This window comes from the organism of the source record quoted next, unplaced genomic scaffold, assembly GCF_019419815.1.
Source record: "Pyrus x bretschneideri cultivar Hongxiangsu unplaced genomic scaffold, Pyrus_bretschneideri_v1 Contig16, whole genome shotgun sequence".
Classification (NCBI taxonomy): Eukaryota; Viridiplantae; Streptophyta; class Magnoliopsida; order Rosales; family Rosaceae; genus Pyrus; species Pyrus x bretschneideri.
In genome coordinates this window covers 179,737-202,803 of record NW_025999457.1, presented here as the reverse complement: position 1 = coordinate 202,803, position 23,067 = coordinate 179,737, and the positions used below count along the sequence as shown (strand labels likewise).

General features: G+C 36.5%; 2 protein-coding genes across 2 annotated transcripts; one reads left to right on the top strand and one right to left on the bottom strand.

Moving 5' to 3' along the window:
* The first annotated feature begins 280 nt into the window (after nucleotides 1-280).
* LOC125475814 (uncharacterized mitochondrial protein AtMg00810-like) lies at nucleotides 281-1,012 on the top strand. Its single transcript, XM_048581179.1, has 2 exons — nucleotides 281-700; nucleotides 821-1,012. Exons 1-2 carry the CDS (start codon nucleotides 281-283, stop codon nucleotides 1,010-1,012), a joined length of 612 nt encoding a protein of 203 aa, XP_048437136.1.
* Nucleotides 1,013-6,016: 5,004 nt separating this feature from the next.
* Nucleotides 6,017-8,473, bottom strand: LOC125475812 (probable beta-1,3-galactosyltransferase 8). The gene is made up of 7 exons (XM_048581177.1): nucleotides 8,013-8,473; nucleotides 7,628-7,695; nucleotides 7,313-7,527; nucleotides 6,872-7,217; nucleotides 6,640-6,765; nucleotides 6,441-6,550; nucleotides 6,017-6,318 (listed from the first exon to the last, which is right to left on the bottom strand). Exons 1-7 carry the CDS (start codon nucleotides 8,376-8,378, stop codon nucleotides 6,170-6,172), a joined length of 1,380 nt encoding a protein of 459 aa, XP_048437134.1. The 5' UTR covers nucleotides 8,379-8,473; the 3' UTR covers nucleotides 6,017-6,169.
* Nucleotides 8,474-23,067: the final 14,594 nt, after the last annotated feature.

Genomic DNA, 23,067 nt, shown 5'->3' with positions numbered 1-23,067 from the left:
CCTTTAGTCCTGTGGTTCGACATTCAATTGTGAGACTTATTATGGCATTGGCAGCATAATTTCACTTGAGTTTAAGATAGTTAGATGTTAAAAATGCCTTTTTGCATGGGGGAGCTTGAAGAAGAAGTATATATGAAACAACCCCAAGGGTTCGTGGATCAAAAGTATCGAAATCATGTGTGCAGATTAGGTAAAGTCATTGTATGGATTGAAACAAGCTCCAAGCGCTTGGAATTCCAAGTTCACAAGTTTCTTGCCTGCCCTCAGTTTTAAAACTTCGATGTCTGATACAAGTTTGTTTGTGAAAGTGGATGGGAGTGATGTTATTGTACTCCTTTTATACGTTGATGACATTATTTTGACTGGATCTAATACTGAGAAGATTCAATTTGTGATTGACAATCTTGCAGATGTGTTCGATTTAAAAGATATGGGCACATTGGCATATTTCTTGGGATTACAGGTTCAATATAATGGAGATGGATCTTTATTTGTGAATCAATCGAAATATACGAAGGAATTGGTGAAAGAGGCTAGAATGGAGCACTGTAAATCGACTTCAACACCTTCCAAACCACATTCACAGTTACTTACAATTGAGGGAACACCATTGTCTGATCCTACACACTATAGGAGCCTAGTTGGAGCTTTACAGTATCTTACTTTTACTAGGCCGGATATTGCACACTCAGTCAATGTTGTGTGCTAATATATGACCAATCCTACTGAGTCACATATGCATCTGGTGAAAAGAATCATAAGGTACCTCTAGGGTACAGTAAACTATGGTCTACAATATACTCAATCTAATGACTTTTAGATAAATGCATACTCTGATTCTAACTGGGTAGCAGACATTAACACAAGGAGATCCATTACTGGCTATGTTGTTTACGTAAGTTCAAATCCGATTTCATGGCAGTCAAAGAAACAGGAAACGGTGTCTCGAAGTTCCACAGAAGCCGAGTACAAAGCCTTGGCACACTGTGCTGCAGATGTGTTCTGGATCTGATCTATCTTTAAGGATGTGCATCAAATTCTTACACAACCTCCTACCTTGCATTGTGATAATCTCTCAACTTTGGCATTATGTTCCAATCTAGTGTTCCATTCGAAGATTAAACATCTAGACACGGATTATCACTTTGTTCGTGAAAAAGTTCAAAAGGGAGATCTTGTTGTTTAGTACATATCAACAAATGAGCAGGTAGCTGATGTGTTCACTAAAGGTTTGCATAGCCTAGTGTTCATTTAACACTGCACAAATCTTCATATTGGAGTGTTTGGTGGTGATTCACAATGTTCACAGAAGATAGAAATGTCAAATGCAGCAGATAAAGCTCATACCAGTTTTAACTACTCATCATTGGAGTAAAAAACTCATTAATTAATCTCGGCAATCACAACTTAGGAGATCCCAATTCTGTTTGAGGGGGAAATATTAACCAAATAAATTTGGATTAGTTTGAGTTTGTTGAAAAACAGTTAGAGTTAGTTGAATGGGTAAAATTGTAAATCTGCTCATCATTGTTTCTATATAACCAATGTTTAAAGACTTAGAGTACCATCATGTAAAACAATCAATTACTCACTGAATAATAGAAAGTTTTCTTTCTTTCTTTCTTTCTCTCTCTTACTTCTTATTCTTCGATTTCTCCAGCTTCTTCATCCCTAAGGCTTCATTGATTGTTTAGTGTTAATAAACCACGCCGTCTGCACCTTCAAGCGTTGCGATGATGAACCCTGATTTGTCCTCCTAAACTTATCGATTCAATTTTGATCTAATTTTTTTAATTCTTTCATTCATTTTCTAACAAACAATCTCAAAAAAAGGGCAAAAAAAAAAAAAACCCTAAAAGATTCGACCTTTGATTCAATTGGAAAATGGGTATCAAAGGATTTGTCGATTGAGGCGTCGCTTCCATTATCGACGGCTACTCCACCCACCCATTGGATCTTATCAACGTACGTATGCGTCACCAGGGCAAAAGCAACCCTTCTCGCGCCCCCCCTCAACTCTTAACAATTTTTCCGTTAATGCGTTGCTCCTCGTTGAAAAATAAGTAGGTGGGGTGGCAGTGGTGAGCCTAGTCTTGGACGTGGGGTGGTGAATATGAGGTGATTGGCCAATGAGGGCGGCGGTGGGAGAATGAGTTATGGTTTTGGCGATGAAGGAAATGAGTGAGAACAGTTGAAATGGGGAAGAAATGGGAGGGTGATGGGTTTGTAGGCAGTGGGTCTCAGTGGCGGATCTAGAATTTTAAACTCAGAGGAAATGGGAGGGTGATGGGTTTGTAGGCGGTGGGTCCCAGTGACGAATCTAGAATTTTAAACTTAGGGGTTCCAATAATAAAGGTAAAAAAGTTTATAGATAAAAATAACATTTAAAAATTAAATTATTATACATTTCATTCATATATTATATGCAAAACAACATTGCAAGCTATAAAATCCTAATTCAAGTGTTAATGACGATGTTTCATAGTCTGAAAATATTTCATTTGTAAATATACACTGTGGACCTCATCTTGAATATTAGGAGGGTCATCCTTCATTCGAATTCTTTTTCCAAAGTCGCTCTCAAGATTATTCCAATCAATATCACACTCATTTTGTATTGTGACTTGAACTACCCAAACAAATAGGTGCTATTAGTTTTGGCTTGAAAAATCTTTCAATATTTCTTATCTCTACCCTACACATTAATAAATAAAAAAAATACATAAACATATACCAATTCATCAATAAACAAATTTCAATAATTAAATGAGTTTACAAACACAAAGCATACCAATAATCATATCAATATTAGATTATAAATCTCCATCCATATATAAATATAATTTAGTTCAGATTAGATTAGATTAGAATACCAAAAAATATTATTTGAAATTTGAACCAAATGGTGGTGGTGTGGAGATTTGAAGCAAATTGATATATGATGTGACAGCTCGTCCTGATTTTTTTGTATCGTAGGTGTGAAAAGACGATTTTGCCCCTGGACGTATTTTGTGTTGTAGGGTGTTTGGCTTGTTTTGTTTTTGGTTGTGAACTCATCTGGACCACACACCATACACACCCACACCTGTGGACCTTTCCTCTCTCCCTTCTCTCTCGGATTTTCTTCTAGTTTCTTCCATTTCCTTTGCAAAGGTACAAACGAACTTCAAACTACCTTCTACTTTCACGGATTGACGTCGAGGAGTTTACCTTTGTGTTCCTTGTGAGCTCAGGGGCTTGTTCATACCCTTAAATTGACGTGAAACCTTCAGAAACCCGAGAACCAGAAAACCCCGAATTGGAGCACTGTTCATGCACACATGATTGTGAGGTTTTTAGAAGTTTTTAAGGTTGTAGAGAGCTTTAGAACCTTCTCACGAAGCTTGGGGAACAATTTTGAAGTGTTTTGGACGTTGGGAAGCCCAGTTTCAAGGAGTTACAGGGTTGGCCGGAATATCGTGAGTTATTCCGGCGAGATTCCGTTGGTTTTGGGTCCCCCAAAGTGGTAAGGTTTTGTTCTACTCGTTGTAAGCTTCATTTTGGTACAAATTTTGGTTGAGAAATGAAAAAGATATTAAAGGTTGAAGTTTTTCCCAGTTTCCGGAGAAATTCGAGTTGCAGACGGCGGCAATCGGCGAGGCTCATCGGAGAAGGAGGAGAATATTCCGTCAGAGTTAACGGAATATTCTAACGGCATCAGGTAACGGCCGTTAACGTCTGTTAGGATTTTAACGGAATATTCCCTAACGTCGTTAGGGTTCTACACGCGTGCCAGGCACGTGCCTGCGCGTGGGAGGTTAGAAAATTATTTTAAAAATATGGGGATGTTTGTGAGGTTGAGTAGAGCATGTTGGTATATTCAAACACCCTATTTGAGCAATGTATGAGAAGTTATTACCTAAGGTTGGTTATGCGCGTTAAATTGACGTTTTTATAGTTGTTTCGCATATAGGTGAGGACTATCCGGAGGACGAGAGCAGGCACGTGAGGCTCGAGGCTTACGACCCTTCTATGTATCAGTAAGTGGGCTTTTGTTTTTAGTGTGTGTGTATATATATATATATATATATATATATATATAGACTAATATCTTTCCAGAAACTACGTTTTAAATGGTTTTATAATTGAAATGCCATGTCGAATATCGTCATTATTATTATTTTGATTGTGTTGGTTATGCTTTGGCGCCGCGGACGCTCAGGTAAGTCAGGTGAGTATGTTGTTAGTGATAGATGTGGTGTTGATGAGATTGAGTTATAGCTTATAGTCCTGCACCTCGGTGATTGTGCTCTATCAGAGTAGGGCATAGCCTTCATGTGATCGTTCACCTCTCGCATTGTACGCTCACCTTGGATCCAAGGCAGGTGCTAGCCTGTCGTACAGACCACTTTAGGTGGTTCCGACTCGTAGGTGACTTGCGATACTTCGCACAGCCTTCACGTGATCGTAGCACTATAGTGTATTTATTTACACCCAGCTTGTCATACAAACCACTATAGGTGGTTCCGACTCGTGTGCAGGATAGTGGTTGAGGAGCTATAGTTTCAGCCGTACAAGTCACTTTAGGTGACTTCGACTGACGTATTGATATCATTGGCATATTATGATTTGTTTTATCTCACCTGCTTGATGCTTATACTGTTTGATTGGATAATTCTGACATGGCATATTCCAGCATGGCATATTTGAGCTTTATCGTTTTAGCATGATTTGATATATGAGTACGTATAATATTTTCTGGAAAGTATACATGTTTTACAGAGAGGGGTTATAACTTTTGTGAATGAAATGATTTTGAAAAGCTTTGTTTTTGCCCACTCATGTTTTCTATTTTGCGCCCCTCCAGGTTTTAGGTAGCGATGACGTGGGTGACGAAAGAGGCATCGAGGCATTTCTGACAAGCACCCTCCATGTAGGACTTTCTAGTTATCACTTGTGTAGTGTTTGTTTATTCTGGACTGCACCTGGGATACTCGAACTTCTACTTTGCATTTTCCTTCAATGTTTGTCACTAACACTCACTGATCTTTTTATTGTAAATTATTTTGTCGACTTTATTTTTCTCATATTTTCACTCTTTTGCTTCCGCACTGTGCACTTGGCTACATCACCCTCACGTGACGGCCAGCACGCTCCAATTTTTGATTGGGGTGTGCCATATGATGTTGGAGTAAAATTAAAATATGGGATTGGTGGGATTTTAGGGTTTTGAGAATTGGGAAATTGAGGATTGGATACGTGAAATTCGGGGGTTTCAGGTTTTAGATGGGGGAAGGGATAAATAAGGTATGGGTATTTGGTAAGAGTGACGGGGCCTTGGGGAAAACAAAAAGGAAGCCAACGGTAGCATTTGTCATTGTCTCTTTCTTTTTTTTTTTTTTTTTTTTTTTTTTTGAGGAAATGTTTCAATTAGTTGGTCAAAACGTGTGCTTTCGGCCAGGGCTGAAAAAGGGCAAAATTTTCTTTCTTCCACAGCGCGGTCGTCTTTGCCGTGCAAACGCCACTGCTACTACAGCTGCAGAGTTTTCGTCTGAGTACAAAGGGTTTCCGGAAGATTCAAGCTACGATTTAGGGGTCTTCGAGGGGTCTTGGGACCTTCCAGGTCTTTCTGTGGATCCGCCACTAGTGGTCCCACATTTTTTATGTTAAAAGATTTAAATACTTTTATCTTTAATTTATTAATATTTTTACCCAGTTGGAGGAGTGAACCCTGCCTCAAGCCACATCATCATTTAACAAAAAAATTGACAGACAAACTGATAAAGGTCTAACATTGCAATAAATTTGTAAGATAAGTATGACATTCATGAGGTATGAGATTATAGTTCGTCCCATAATTAAGGTAGTTTTATATAATTTACCTTATTTCTAAGGTCATGTTTCTTCCATTACAAAACAAAAGTAGTAGTGGGATTAAAATGTAAACAAATTAACAAGGAAAAAGAGGTGCACAAAATCTTTCGGAAGTTAGTAAAGTTAGCAAATTAAGGACTTCATGTAACTCTCCCTCTTTAGAACTCCGTCCATAAATTGATAATTCCATATCATCCACATATACTAATTAAACAATCCACCTACAGAATAATAGAAATTATAGAATAGACATGCATGCATATAGATAGCTATGATGAGCCTATATTATTATTTAATATGAAATAAAAGTTGAAACTTAAAGTTCAACGTTCCAAACAGCGCCATTTTCTTCTCCGCACAAGTTATGCACGTCTTTCATCCTCTCCGCGGAGTTGCATATTCCACTGCACTTCCAATCAAATGATGCCACGCATACATTCCCTGCTTGTGCCCTCCTTTTGCAATCTGCACACACACATACATACATACATTTTACCCACGTTAATTAACACATGCATCACAAGAATTCAATCAGTATCACGTATACCCTATGCAATAGTGTTACTCCGTGATCAGCAGAGTCATACCTGGAGAGGTCCCGCAACACATGGAGCGGTCGTCAATGTGCTCGACTTCAAGCCCAATGAACCAGGAACCCAATGATACATCCTCATTTGCATACCTATGTAATATTGGCCTGCAAAGATCCAATACATATATAGTAATTGGCAGCCCAAGCCCAATCATTTGACCAAATCTAACCACACGTCAGGTTCTAGTACTCACAAATTGTTGGAGATGTAGGTAGCCAGGTCCTTCGAGATGGCATAGATTTGGCCAGTCGCATGTCTGAAGTATTTGTTTCCTTCTTCTCCGAATTTCCAATACTCTGGCTCGTGATATTTCACCCCTCTGCAGCATTCACCCACCCCAAATTTAATATTTATTCTTTATTTTTCATGAAATACGAAAAGAATTAATATCTTTGAAATGAAAATATATAGAGGTTCTCACTCACTTTTGGAAGAGAACTGGGCCTGACTTCATGCAACCAATATAAATTCTGGGTTTGTAGCGGTGCCTTGCAAGTGTGGTCGCTAGCATACCAAGATTGACATGGATGTCATCGTCGACCTTGACATAAAACTCAGCATCCCAAATGGAGATGGCGGTGGAGAAATACAGGCGGGTCTTGGTGGAGAGTTCATGGTAGCCCTCCACATGGTTGAGCCGAAGGAAGTCGTTGTGCTCTGCCTCTTCTGCCTCGATCGCCCTATCAAGCATGCCTCCCGGCATTGCGCTCTGCCCTATCACAAACCTTATTACAATCCCCTTCTCCTTCTCCAACTTCTTTAGCTTCTCTCCTGCCAGATGCAATGCAATATTATTAGTTGCTAATATTTAAGTCTACGTGCTTTGATGTTCTTGCGAAATTATTAAGAAGAACTTAACCAACGACCTCTGGGCATCCAGGTTTCTCGAACTGTTTTCCGTCGTTTTTGGCTGCTGAAAGCTGTGTTGATTCCAATGAATACGAAAGCTTTTTGCTTAGGATGAGTAGTGGGATCATTATTTGACGCACCGTCGTCTAACTTGAGTTGTCCCTCTAATCTCTGGCTTGCTCTTGCTGCTGCTATTTCCATCTCCAGCGTTGAAATTGTTTTATCTAACGATCTGTTTAATATTAGGTACTTGCTTTTTAATTAAGCTTTTAACCCAAAAAACAATACACAAGTTACAGGAGAGCATAGTTGTTGGGTAGAGCTTTACTTACTGGATAGCTTGATGGGTTTTTGTCATCTCTGCCATAATATCATCCTCGGATTTTCCTTCGACCAATTTCTGATTCAAAAAAGTGGAAAATAAATATGTTACAAATTGGCATGCATCTGTGTGTACTACCTAGTCAGTTCTCAAACAAACAAGGTTACGAAATTGGACTATATATGATGAACTTGGCAACTGACCATATCTATGACTCTTAATTAGGATCGATATTGAAATTGTATGGGTAACACATGAACCGTCTCATCATATACACGTGTGTACTTTATGCATAAATGCTAGAGTATTGATGAGGTGTTCATCGATGTTAACTTGACGACTTCATGAATACTATTGGTGAATAAGTAGCTTATAATTAATTAATAATTAATTACCCGCTTGAGATCGCAATCTTTATCTTGTGCGACTGATGATGAGGCCTCTAGCTTCTTTATGCGGCTGGAAATGATGGGAAACTGATGATCAGCTTCTTTATTTGGAGAATGCACTTGAGTCGTCCATGTCATGCGGCTGGTACAAAACAGTGATCCTGCAAGAAAACTTGCAACACATAGCACCAACAGCACTCTTCCTGAAACCTGCTTTCCCCTCATGATTTTCCTCCGCGAGTAATGGCTGTTTCCAAGCTGCCACAGCTTCCCTCCACAGATTTTCACACGTCCCAATCCCGCGACCAGATTCTTCCCTGAGAGCACTAATCTGTTTTTGGTTAGGGCCCTATATATGAAGACCATATTCATAGCGAAGCAAAAGGGAAGATCATGAAGAAGAAAAATATGTATCGATCGATTTGAGAGGATTAATGTTGGTTAATGCGGATCAGTCGTCTAATGGTATTTATAGTATTCTTGTACAGCACGCAGCAATCCTATTCGCATTATGTATCCTAAAGTACTAGCTAGGACTTGGAGCTTGATATATACATACATCGAACTACTTGATTAGATGAAATTGTTAGAGGACAAGAAAACTCATATTTTTGCAATGTTCTTTGACTTTTTTTGATGAATGTAAGTGCATATAGTAATTTTTGTAAGTTTCAATCCCTCATAACCATTAATATTATTACCTTGAAAGTTGGTATCAACAAAGTATACAAGTCATGTGAGGGAAAATGGGATGTTGACGGAAATTACCCTCCTACTTTTTCTCCTTGTCAACTTTAACAAGTAAACTAATTAAATGACAACTTATTTTAATTAAGGTTAAGTATTCTCAGTGTTTGAAATTTCTTCTGTTCAGTCAATATATCCATAGAAATATCTAAAAAATTAAAGAAATATATGGAAAGGTAGGGTGAAGTCCATATCTGAGAAATTCTTAAATCGCAGCCAAAATTGACTGATTTCGTTGATATTTCCGACACATTATTTAATGATTGACAAACTGCCATATGACATTCCCTAAGGTTTCATTTTCAATTTCCACGTTTTTTTTAGAAAACTTACATCATTTATATCGAAGACAACCGATATCAATATATCCATCAATATTTTCGCAAATTTACATATCAATATTTCCACAGATACTGATATTTTAAACACTAGGTACACTAAATTAAATTTTAACCAACATTAACCTCAATCAAATTTTCATACCAATATTTACCTCATTAGTACTTTCTAGCTAGGTCTATATATTCAAATAAATGATACAAGCCGTGCAATGATATATTGACCACATATTTTGAGGCATGTTGATGAAAGATCCAATTGAACTTGATGGAGGACAGTCAATGAACTAGTTGATCACGTGCCATGCTGCATTTGTTTAAGCTTGTACATATGGACATATAATTAAACTACTCATTCCCAAGTCTAGAGAAAAATCCTACCGTTGAAGGAGCATAATATAAAATTGTAAATAAATTAATTCCAAGTGTATTTGTATAATGATCCACATATGGAGTGGAGAATCAGCTCAGACAGCTGATCGCTAATGTAGCTACATCATCATCCGCTATATATCTAGCTACGCTGGAATTATTACCATGGAAAAATTATATGGACCACATGAGTTCTTATTACTTTTGTTAGAAAAATCCAAAAGACCAGCTTGTGGAAAATAGAAAAGAAAAGAAAAGAAAAGGAGAGTAATTACCTTAATAAAACATGTAATATTGCAGGAGATTGTTAGCAGAAGCGCTTAATATGGAAGGAGGAGGAGAGAAGTCGTCGAGGGCATTTGAATTTCTTAATCTGGTATTAACTCCCTCATCAGTTTCCTCTATAATGCATCCCTTTATTAGAAGGCTGATGACTTTGGATGAGTAGGGTTAGGGTTGGCAGTTCAATCATGTGCTTTCCATGGTTCAACAAAGTGTCTGCCCTAGCTAACTCAAGAGAGAAGTTGCTCATGGTTTGGTTCGGTTATCCTCAAATGTGCCATTTATATGTTACGTGTGTCTAGAGATTCTCTCTCTCTCTCTCTCTCTCACTCTCTCTATATATATCAATACACACACACACACACACACACACACACACACACACCAAACCGACCTATAACATATAAGATCTTTATTTTCTCGGTTCGTGATTCTGTTCGTGTCTACAATTTTAACAGTACATGTTAGTATATGATAGCATGCAGAAAATTGGACACTGGACATTTCAAATTGAAACAATTCAAAGTGTACGTTGGATTGGGACACAGGACCTTATTTTGATGGTGTACAGTGTACTTTATATGCTTAATTAGAAGGTTCGATTGATCTATTCAATTTGGGGAATGAATGAATGAACGAATGATGTGACAACGCTCATGATCATCCATCATGCATGCATACAGCAGTTAGTGGATACAACACGCCAAAATTTTGGTTCAACCTTAATTTTTAATCTAATTAATTGGAAGCATCTTGCGAAACTCCAAATGACATGATTTGGTGGGTGGAGCTTACAGTAAACGTGAGGCCAAAATCCTTGTGGGGAATAACCCGGGCAGTATGATATATATGTAGGTAATTATCAATTCGTCTCCATAAATCAAATATAGAAAATAGAAAATTTACACCTCCCTATTTGTATAATTAAGGCAAGTTTAAAGTTTATTTAATGGCGTCATGCTTTTAGTAGGGTACTGGTGAAATGTCAAACATTTCCTGCAGTGTTGCCTCCAACATTACTGAAGTAAAAGACCTCAAGCAGTGGATTAAATGCATGCCATCATCGACATATTCATCGAAAAACAAACAAGGGGGAGATCGCAGCTTATAATTAGGAGGTTTCTTGGTCACAAAGTAATTAGCCACCATCTAGTACTGCTATAGAGGGATACGAGGGAGGCTGATGATACTAAAACGTATTTCTTAGTGATACATGCGCTTGATGTGCACACAGTACATTACACCCATTTGTACTAGATTGGATTGCGCGAACCAACTTCATATGCCATCGAGTAAGCGTAAATCCAAATATGTCTTTAACTAACACCAAACACTCATTACACATCAACCATGATAATTATAAAACCAGCGCAATAAGTATTTCAATTCAAAAGATTAAACGGGTAATTAACATACTTGTGTATCTAGATTAGGGATGGGCAAATACCCATTGGTTATGGGTAACCGCGGTTATCCGCCTATTTAAATTTGATGGTTATGGTTATGGGTAACTGTTTAGATAAATAAACGGTTATAGGTATAACCGTTTACCCGTGAAATTTAAATAGGCGGTTATGGGTATTACCCACGATTATAAACGGGTACCCATTTAACCGTTTATTTTAATATATGTAAAACTTAAAAAAAAAAAAATAGTTTCTAACTAGGTTTAGTATCCCGAGATATATTTTGTGATAGAACGGGCTAATGTTTAATATATGTGATTAAATGTGCTAAAGCATTAGAGTGTTCGACAGTTTTGTTTTGGAGTCTTTTGGAGCTTTGACCAATTCAAGATAATGATTACCTTGAGCATTTAGAAACATGTTATTATCAGATGATGTGTACCTATATATATTATCAGAGTTATTAGAGATTTAAGTGAGACGGGAGTCATGTATTATTCTGTTTATTTTCTTCACTAGTATTAGATAAGAGAAATGAACGTAGAGAGGGACAAATGAGGAAAACATGATTATTATTTTCTGCTTTTCATCTTTTTGTACTAGTCATACGATATAAGCATACGTCTCTTTTCATGCATGTAAAAGGCTTACGCACCAAAACAATAAAAACCAAACTTCTACTATTTAAGCAATATAATTCACACCAATTTCACAGCAGAAATCATTACTTGAGTATTTATAGTCACAACAACCAAACTTCTACTATTTAAGCAATATAATTCACACCAATTTCACAACAGAAATCATTACTTGAGTATTTATAGTCACAACAACTACTAATGTTAATGAGAAACAATTCAAGAATTAATTACAAAAAAACAAAAGGCACAACTTTGTATTACTTGTAGGGCAAGTAACCCCATTATTTTTCTTAAAAAAGGCACAAGGTACGGAGAAATATCATCACAGTAATTCCCAAGCCAATCTTTTCTCTTTATGCAGCTGCACCCCTCTCTCTCTCCTTCAGTTAAATTTAGGCCACAACGCATTGTTAAACATGCTCCTGACACTAAGCTAAGGAACTGAATGCTTGTTTATTATAAAGCCATTCACAATATTCATCAAGCAATCCAAGTAATCTATAAAACATGGTTTCAATTTCGATATTTTTTCAGCAATGATTGCATGAAACATTCACCATGAAGCATGAACTCTAATTTTACGTTTTTTTTTTTTCTTCTTTTTTTTTTTTTCAAATTATAGATTCAGCTTAAATTTATTGTTCTCATAATTGTGGTGAATTGAATATGCGTGAACAAGAGAAGAAAAAAAATTGGGATTTTTCAAACCCTACACGCATGGGAGCTGCAGCCTGAAGCCGCGCTGCCCGAGCCACCAAGTCGTTCCTGCTCCAAAACTCTTAGGTCCAAAACAAAGCCATTTTGCATCACCTTTCTTACGGACCTGGGCTGCCTACAATCGACCCACAACCCAATTGGGCATATGCACCAAACCGTCCCACTTGTTTTTTTTTTTTTTTCTTTTGGGCCTTGTTTTATTTTTGGCTCACAAATAACAAGCCCATGGGTTAGGCCTTGTTTTTCACTTTTCCTTCTTAGCCCAATAATTGGTATATAATTTGTTAACCCATTTACTTCTCATTTGTTGCCCAGCAACCTAACAACCACTCTTTTGGGCCTGCAAGCCACGACAGCCCCATATTTTGGGTCGTCGCTCATTCTTTTCACACATAGGTCCCTAAGCTATTCCCGTTCACTGCATATGTATATTGTGTTTGTTTGCAGGTATCATGAACCTAGAGTTCGTACTTAAACTCGAACTTAAAGTTTTGAAAATAAGTGCTATAGAAATTCGAAGTTTCATAAAACAATACACTCGTAAAAATCCGGAGTTTTTTTAGATGATTTGTTAGGATTACATGTAGATGATGCTTTTAAAAAACAATTGTAAAATTTAGTTTGTGCAAATTACTTTATTGTTCATAATTTTATTTTGTGATAGAAGACAAAAATATTTTTTCATCCTCTTATAGTTGACAAAAAGAGTTTCATTAATATGTGGTTTAAATTAACTTCTTTCATACAAATCTGTTATGTGTAAATAATCTAACTTGAAATAGGTCCAATTTTATGGAAAGAGATCCTCTCCGGATTCCTTCCACCGAATCCACCCAATCAATCAATACAGGCCCTTGAAATTTGATCAAACAGTTACAAACAGGGGGCCCCTTTAAAAGTTATAACTACTTTAGCCGTTGGACTAAATTTCAAGGGTTTGAATTAGGTGATTGGGTGGATTTGGTGGAAGAGATCCGAAAAGGATCCCTTTCCCAATTTTATGGCCTAACAATTCGATTAGTCCAATTTTTAGTTATTTTTTTATTTAGGTCCATGAATAGGACTCCATGTGTCAGCACTTTTTGTTGTTAGGTTGATACTTTGCATTGTGATTACTATTTTACTCTACTATAGCTATTCAATGGAAAAAGAAAAAAAATGAAAAAAAAGAAAGAAAATGATACGATCGGTACTTTGCTAGCTATTCTCCTTCATTATAATCGCTATAAAGATAGCGACTAATATCCCCAAAAGGTCGCTATCTTCATACCGATCCCTCCCTTTTCAATTTTTTTTTCAGGTTTTTTTTTATTTTTATTTTGTTAATGTTTCTTTTATTTCTCTTACCATAACAACAAACTATCATATTTGTGTTTTTCAAAATATATTTTTTCCATGCAAAATATATTATAATTCATTTTTAAACACTTGTAATCAATGATTTAAAACCTAAATTTAAAGATATTTTTCTATTTTCACACTTTAAGAATCAATAAAAAATAGTTGCAGGACCTAATAATCGGTAGGATCACATCCAAATGTTTTGGAATATTTTCCTTAACTCCAACGCAAAATATTTCTTAAAGCTAAAAATTTCAAAAATTTTTTTTTTTTACAAAAAATTGTGTGCTATAAGTTAATGCTAGAGTCATGCTATTCGCACCACATATTTCCTAAAATTAATTTAGGATATTTCCAAAATTTCAGACACCTATAAATCTCTTGGGGAGCCTCGCTATTAGTTATATTATTTTTCTATTTTTTTTTTCAACTCAGGTACCCTATTAGTCGGCATAAACCCAGATTTCAGCTGATCTTTTACAATCTAAACTACCTATCATATAAGTATTTTTACAGTCTAAACTACATGTCATATAAGTACTTGTACAAGCTAAACTACCTATCATATTATAACATTAGTCGGCATAAACTTAGATTTCAACTAATTTTTTATAATCTAAACTACCTATTATATAAGTACTTTTACAGTCTGAACTACCTGCCATATAAGTAATTGTACAAGCTAAACTACCTATCATATTATAATATTAGTCGGCATAAACTTAGATTTCAACTGATCTTTTATAATATAAACTACCTATTATATAAGTACTTTTACAGTTTGAATTACCTGCCATATAAGTACTTGTACAAGCTAAACTACCTATCATATTATAACTACCTATCATGGTGGAATAAGTAATTTTACATAATTCTAACAGTAAGATGTAGTCCTCCATTTTGGTAATGTTAAAAGCCCCCGAAGCTAACACAATCAATGTCAAAAGTCTCTTGAGCAATTACTTACATAAGACAATCAATGTATAATGCTCACGAATCATGTAACAAATACTAGCATAAAATGAAGCACACTGTTGTACACGACTCAACGAAAACATGTAAAATTACTTGTAGTTCTCATATCTTCATGCGAATTCAAATTCAAATTTGGATACTAATCTGCAGGAATCACGAGGAAAATTCAAAACAGGAGTCGGATAGAATTTTTGATGAAACAACGAGATTTGATGAGTAGTTTTTATTTATTTTTTATTTATTTTTTTTTTTTTATTTTTTTATTTAATACAACGATATATTTTACACTAAAAAAGATGAGAGTTTTTTATGAAATGATGAGATTTGATGTGTAACTTAAAGTTCCATGTTAATTCTATAAGAGTTCGACAATTTTGTTTTAGAGTCTTTTGGAACTTTGACTAATTCAAGATAATGATTACCTTGAGCATTTAGAAACATGTTATTATTAGATGATGCTTACCTATATATATTTAATTGGCCTCGAGTTTTCAATAAATATTTGACCCCAAAATTAGAAATCGATTAAATGGCTTGGATCAATGAACATATGTTTCTAAATAAAAATCCAAATATTTATCAAATTAGCCTATTAGCAGACTGATGCGTACTCACATATATATATATATATATATGCATGTATACAAGAATATTAATTAACCTACAACCATGCATGATTCTTGTAATAGATTGACCGTCAAATAATTGGGTGACATCGCATATATTCATAAATAATATTGCCGTTAATATAAAAATACACGTTAAATGTACTTATAACGGTATTTAATAGTTAGAAAAAAGAAAATTATGACAAATTTCTTTTTAATTTTCAAGTTGTTAAAAAAATAGGTAGACGGGTAATAAAAAAATGTAGATGGGTATGCGGTTATGGGTATTTGTATGCGGTTATGGGTATGGTTAACTGTTTATAAATGGTTATGGGTATGAGTATACTCATTTATATAAATACACAATGGGTAAACGGTTATGTGGGTAAAAGCTTAAATGGTTATGGGTAAATAACCACGATTACCAGCCCGCCATAACTGCTGCCCATCCCTAATCTAGATGTTGAAATGAAAAATTGAGATTGTTCAGCGGACACCTGAACAAATATCGCCAGCCTATCATCAGTACATTACATATAAATTTATGATTAGTATTAAGGTTAAATTATATTTTACCCACTTATGTTTGAGTGTAATTGCAATCTCATACAACATCTTTAAAACATTTCAATCTCATATATTTACTTTCATTTCATTCAATTTATTACATTCATTAGTCAAATCGTTAATTTAACCGTTAAATGAGGCTGTGACAAATTTAAAGCTCACATGTTTTGACATTCATGATACGGTACGTCCGCATTACAAAGAGCCAGATCCAAAGCAAGCATCACCACCAAAATTTTGACACGCTCCGAGGTGATAAACTCAGCGCCTAAACTTCGTTCTTCTCCGAAAACGAGTCGAACCGAGCGTCGTTGGACGAAACCTAACTAGGTGCGGGATAAAGGGTTAGCACTCAGCCGAGTCATGTCGCAATAGAATTCTTTGCAGCGAGCTCGCCAACAAAACGTCTCGAAATCGGTTGTTTCGGTTCTGCAAGTTGACGAAACGCGGAGGGAGCTGCAGAGACGAGCGCAGCATGCCCAACCTCACCCACCTCTCCCTCTAAGACATCTCCACCATCTCTTGGAATTCTGTTGTCGGACCTCGATTCGCACCACGTTCTTGATCTCACGATCGACGGCGTCGATGAGGTCGATCCTCACCTCAATGTGGGCAATAATTTTGATCAAGTAGGTGGATGTCAAATCGAGGTGAGAAGCAGAGACCAATCCAAGCAGGCGATTTGGTATGAGTCTTGGGGACGGAGAATTTCGAGAGGGACGTGAGGATTCTCTGTTTGAGCTCCACCATGGCTAGGTGGGTCGTGAGGGAAGAAGCTGCAGAAGAAGGAAGACGATCCTTTTTGTTTTTTTTTTTTTTTTTTCGCCACATTATCAAAGTATGTGGGCTTTAGATTTGTCACTTCGTCAGTTAAGAGTTAAAATTGACGATTTGAGAGGGACGTGAGGATCCTCTGTTTGAGCTCGACCATGGCTAGGTATGTAGATTTGTCACATCGTCAGTTAAAAGTTAAAAGAATTTATGAAATTGCAATATAATGAAAATAGACATATGAGACTAAAAGATTTTATAGATACTGTATGATGTTGAATTACACTTAAATCTGACCCCTCTTTTTAGACTTTTTCTAACCAACGCAATTGTAGCTGAAAAAAAAAAGATGAATCACATAGACAGGCCTAAGACTTTTTATTAGAGGCATATAGATTAGAAAACATCATTTTGTAAGAGGCATAGAGATTCAAGAGCATCGTGACATTTTCCTCTCATTCATTCCCATTGTTGATGTGCTTAATTAATTAACAGTTGAACTAGTAATTGTAACTCCATTTAGCTATTAGCTAGTAATTCTTTAGCATATAGGGGAACCTTTGGATCTGTTAGGATACGCCACGAGTAATTCTTTTGGGGTATTTTAGCCAAAATAATCCTTAAGATTATCATATAACTCCTTATATTGGTCTTTAAGATTGTCATACCGTCTCACGTTGGTCTCTAAGATTTGAATCATAAAATTAGTTCATTTCTTTTTTCCTTCTATCTTATTTTAATAAGTGTGTTTGGAACGAGATTTAGTAAGAATTAAGGGTCCGTTTGGAAATGGTTTAAAACAATTTTTGAAAAACTGTTTTATAAAATGAAAATGACATTAGGACTTTGATTTTTTGTGATTTTAGAAGGTGTTAGCTATTTTAGTTCAAGAATGATTTTAGAGAATGAACATCACCAATATTGTCTCAACTTAACCACATATTATTAGTATCGGGTTTTATCACAAAAGGTCTCGATGATATTAAGCATGGGAACTCCTATATATTAATTGTGTATTATTTTGTCATGTGACTGATGTGAGATTCTATTCTCCAACATGCTCCCTCACGAGACATGGGGCCACAAGGGGGAAACCAATTCTCATATTGAGAATTGGTCAAGTTATTATACCGGAGCTAACACCAATGTTTACGAGACCTTGGTCGGTCAATATTCAATTTCTAGAGCCAAATGTAATCTTTTTGAAGCCCCATCCATGCATAAGCCTTATGTTAGAGCTAGCACATCTTTTCGAAAGCTCACATTCAAGAAGCATGTTCGTGCCCAATAACTCGGGCCTAGGATGTATCGAAAGAATAACCTGCTTTAATACCATGATAAACTTTGTAGGCCCATGAGGTTACCACTAACATTACCGATATTGTCACAACTTAAATACCTATTGCTAGTTGTTGGGTTTTATTACAAAAGGCCTTAGTGATATTAAGGGCAGGAACTTCCATATATTAACTTTATATTATTTTGTTATATGACCGATGTGTGATCTTATTCTCCAATAGTACAAAATTTCAAAAACAAAATGTAATGGTCTAGACGAGAGTGGTGTTAGTAGCAATGGGGCCCCAAGTAATGGTAGTAGTGGTGAGACTAAAGGTGTTAGTAGTAGTGAAATATAGGTGGTGGCAATAGTAGGATAAATGGCAATGGTGGAGGAGTGGTGGCGGTGGTGTTGGTTGCAATGGTGGTAGAGGATTGTTCTATTAATAATGGTTATGAGGGGTGATTGTGAAAATGGTGGTTGAGAGGTGAGGATGATGGTGGTGATGGTGGTGGCACTGGTGAGGCCGATGGGATGGAGAATGTGGTGATGATGGTTGTGGTGATGGTGAGACGATAGTGTTGGTGGTGCTTACAATGGCAAGGGTGATGGCAGTAAAGGATATGGTATTGGCGGCGATGGTGGTGGGAGGTAATGGTGTCAAAGATGGTGGCCGTTGTGGTGGTGATGGTGAGACAATGGAGAATGTGGTGATGGTGATGGTGGTGGTGGCGGCGGAATTGGTAATGGTAGTGATGGCAAACATGATCTTATTTTTTTTTATTAAACTCTAACTTTCCTTTATACATATGTATCTTTTATTTTCTATTATATTCAAACTGTTTTTTAAAAAACAAAGGAAACATCAATTTGATGTTCTAAAAAATTTAGGCTAAATATTGTTTTTTGCGTTTTCCATTTTTTGAGTTTATTTTCACAAAACAATCTGCCGAATGCATTTTAACCCCTTTTTGTATTTGGGAAACAAAAAATTGTTTTGCAAAACATTAACAAACAAATCCTAAATGTTTTTGACTAGGTGATATTCTATATTAAATTATTTTAGGTCATGTTTATTTACAAGAAATGAAAATTGGAATCATTTTGGCAACGAAAAAAAGAATCATTTTGATTATTGTGTTCCATGTGTTACTAAAATATTGGAATGAGAATCAGTTTATTTCTAAACTTTTCCCTGTGTTCACTAACCGTAAGAAATCGGCAAAATGTTAACTTCCCTTTCAAATCCATAATCAAATACCTAAATATTAGAAATCCTGATTCCCTTCCTTTACTTTTCCTATTTCTATGTTCTCTCATTTTTCCTTCCTTATTTCATATTCATAGTAAGTGAGATTCAAATTTTAAGGAAGCACCACACGGCCTAAACCAATCAGACTAAATTATCACTGTATTGAATTTTTTTTTTATTTGAATTTTTTTGAATTTTTTGAATTGTGGATGCTTTATTAATCAACATAAGATATCATAAACTATCTATATCCAAACGTGAATTTCTGGGACTAGGGCAACATCTCTAAGAAAAGACACGCGACATGATTACAATCACATCACAAGGCATAAATACCAAAGGATGCAAAAACATCCCCAATCCTAACTAAAATACAAATACAACCAAAAAGCAAAGAGATACTAAACTAGACGTAATACACTAATGATGTGAGCCTCTATAAAAAAGAACCTTAGATAAGAAGTAATTATGTAATTTAAATAACAAGAAGAAGTCAGTAGGGAAGAAGGTTTAAGATTTGAAACTTCACCTTGAATTGGTGGCGGAATAGGTTGTAGCTGTTGTACAAAAAATTCCCAATCAGATTGAGGCGACTCATGTTGTCGTTGTTCTTGATGCTAGACTAGTGGTAGAAAAGAAGGTGATTATCTTCTGCATGAGGCTGCAGCTCCGCTATTTCACAAGCTGCGTTCACTGGGGCATGGGTGGAATTCTTTCTGACCAAAGGAATTTCCTCTGGTTCCTCAACCTCAAAATCTCCTGGTAAAATTCCAAAACCTTCACCCGCAACCACTTCTTATTTTGAGGTGCCTCCACAATGAGCTTAGGAGACACGCCAATAGGCCTCTTGCGTTTCTTGTTGTCTAGTTTTAAGAAATTTTTAATCTGAAACGACCCTTCTAAATCTCCTCAGCATTGATCAAGTACAGGTTAAAAATCGGGGATTTGCAGCAATGATTGACAATAGCGTCCTTACCGTGCTCTGCAAACCGAGCAGGAAAAGTCAGTCATTTCCAGCTACGATGCTTAGCAAGAATTTTGAAAGCACACTCCATTGGCTCCGGACGACAAAGCCTGATGCTCTTCACATCGTTGTCTGATCGAAGGTCGGGCAAAGGGACATTCCTAACTCAAACACTAGAAATATCACCCTCTCAATTGCCATAAATTATTAGGACGTCCTTGTGCCAATCCTTATCATGTCAGGGGATATCAAAGATATACGTCGACCACGTGAGGCTGGGCCTTGATTAAAAGTAGTGGTCGTCAGAACTTTTTCTCATATCATACAACATGTAAAACTCTTGAAGCTCAAGATCAGCCACATGCCATTTGTTCAGCAATTTGAAGCAGGAGATAAATTTAAAGGCAGCCAGAGACAAGTGTCAGAGAGCCATGTTTGAGCCATGATGTAGCATATTAAAATTATCTTTAGAATATCTGATAATGGGAACTTCAAACCTAAACCCAAGTACCAAGGATGGATTCTGATACATGGGCGTTGAGGGTCAGAAGGCTCAGGTAAGGCTGTTTGAGTATTACAGCCGGCCTCCCACCAAACTCTACATTTGTTTAGAAGGCTCTGGTGTTGTTATATATATAAAGGTGTCACCTTCCTCTCTACTGCGCACTCTGACTAATCGAGCGTCATAAGGAGAATCGACGACCATGGCAGTAATCACGCTTGAGGACACAGCCATTGAAAATTTGAGAAATCGAAGGAAGAAAGGTTGAAGAAACAGTGAAATCCAAGCAAAAAAGATGGAAAGAGCTATGAACTTTTTCTTAAACGAATGATTTGGAATTTTGAAGAATACGAGAAGGAGATCGGAAGATGTTTATAGGAGATCTTTCGGATCATCACACCATTGAATCAGGATCGTTTCACCTCGAGATCAGTGAATTCGACGGCTAGAGTTAATGGGGGAAAACAATGGACAATTCCTCGTTCTGTATGCACATGCAACTAAGACGTCTCCATTATTGCAACATTGATGGCACTTTCATCAAGGCGACAATGCCTGAATACGAAACATCTTGATTGCTTTTGCAACATTCATAAGAGCACTTCCACCTCTAAGGCCATCTCCAACCCATGGTTGGCTAGATGGCTCGTTTTAGCCTTCTGTTCCTCCAAGATCTTTCAAGATATTAATATTTTAATAAACAGTACATGACCATATTTGTCTCCGTTTCCAACCGAGGGCCAAAGGACCATAGAGCTCGTTTTAGCCTTGTCACAAAAAACCGTCTCCAACCGAGGACCATAGGGCCAAACATAATTTATTATTTAAATTTAAAAACTACAACAACTTAAATTTAAAAACTACAATGATAACTGGCCCAAAAAACCAAAAAAATTAGAATTTAAATTTAATGAATGGTTTAGGTATTTATAGGAAAAAAAAAATTAGAATTTTTAAGAATAAATTGGCCCAAAAAACCAAAAAAAAAAAAAAGTTATAACCGACATGATTGCTCCATTTTCTGGCCAGTCAGCCTTCCAGCCCTCTAGTCCTCTCCAATTCCATGGGACCCTCTCAGATTGCACAACCCTTTGGCCTAGCCCTCGGTTGGAGATGGTTTTCAGGCTATTTTAGATCTTTTAGCCCTCTGGACCATTCGGTTGGAGATAACCTAACTAATGTGCCAGCCCAAAGCCTATTTTTTAGGCCAGCCCCCCCAAAAATCCACTCCACCCCACCCAATAGGCTGGCCCAAAGTGGAGGCTAGCTTTGAGCCCATCACATAATTGACTATGCTAGAGATCGGCATACATGATGCCAGGTTGACGTCAACATGATGTTAGCCATTGAAATCCCTTTTTTTTTTTTTTTTTTTTTTTTGCACTAAGCGAGTGGAAAACACGCACATGTGAGCGCGAGTTGCTGACAACGTTGCAGGCGCATTATGGGTGGCGTGGGGATATGTGGCGCCTCTATGTCCGTTGGATTTCCAATGGCAAAAAAAATTTGAAATTCAAAATTAACGACTATTGATGTGGCATAATTTGGACCGTTCGATTTTTAGATCAACGGTCCAGATTTTTTAACCAAAAAACTTTAAAATAAATAAATAAAATGTCAGAAATTAATAAATTTTTTTTATAAAGTCAGAAAATAAAAATCAAATTATTATTTTATAATAAAAATTAATAATATTTTAATAAAATTGAATAGGCTATTTAGTTTTAGAGGTGCAAATGCATTTGGCCAATTACTGTTCATTGGGGTCAATTACTATTCATTTGAGTGGATTAAATGGGTTGGGTGCCATCGCATTTTTAGGGGTGGACTTGCTCTAAGGTTCAAGATGCCACGAGTTAGAAAAATTAAAACGTTACGCATTCTGAATTACTTCGAATGGGATGGTCTTTCAATAATTATTCATCCTCAAGAGTAACAAGTCATTTTCAAATACAGGATCAATTATAGGACCAATGTTTTTTTTGGCCTGCACTAAGATTGATCAGAATATAAATACCTTAAAAGTTTGGTTATGGACTAAACGGCTTCCTAGCGGAGTTGAATAAATGAAGCATCGATGCCACCATCATTCTGTTCCAGAGCAATGGGCAATTCGAGGTCTTTGCTAAGATTGACCTGTTTGTTATGTAAGATACTGAAACCTAATCTAGCAAAGAACAGTAGGTTCCATATAATCTTAAAGTCCTTACAATCTAAAGATTGGCGTACGCCGTAAGTAATCACATCCTAAGATGATGCAATATCTTCCTAGATATCCTATAAGATTCTCCTAGTTTAG

What these genes read in the sequence shown, in the direction of transcription:
- LOC125475814 (XM_048581179.1), top strand. Translation starts at nt 281, where the DNA reads ATGTCTGATACAAGTTTGTTTGTGAAAGTGGATGGGAGTGATGTTATT. An exon ending in TTGCACACTCAGTCAATGTT is followed by an intron (nt 701 to 820) that starts GTGTGCTAATAT and finishes AATGACTTTTAG; the next exon opens with ATAAATGCATACTCTGATTC.
- LOC125475812 (XM_048581177.1), bottom strand. Translation starts at nt 8,378, where the DNA reads ATGAATATGGTCTTCATATATAGGGCCCTAACCAAAAACAGATTAGTG. An exon ending in AAAACCCATCAAGCTATCCA is followed by an intron (nt 7,528 to 7,627) that starts GTAAGTAAAGCT and finishes AATATTAAACAG; the next exon opens with ATCGTTAGATAAAACAATTT. An exon ending in ACCTACATCTCCAACAATTT is followed by an intron (nt 6,551 to 6,639) that starts GTGAGTACTAGA and finishes GGATCTTTGCAG; the next exon opens with GCCAATATTACATAGGTATG.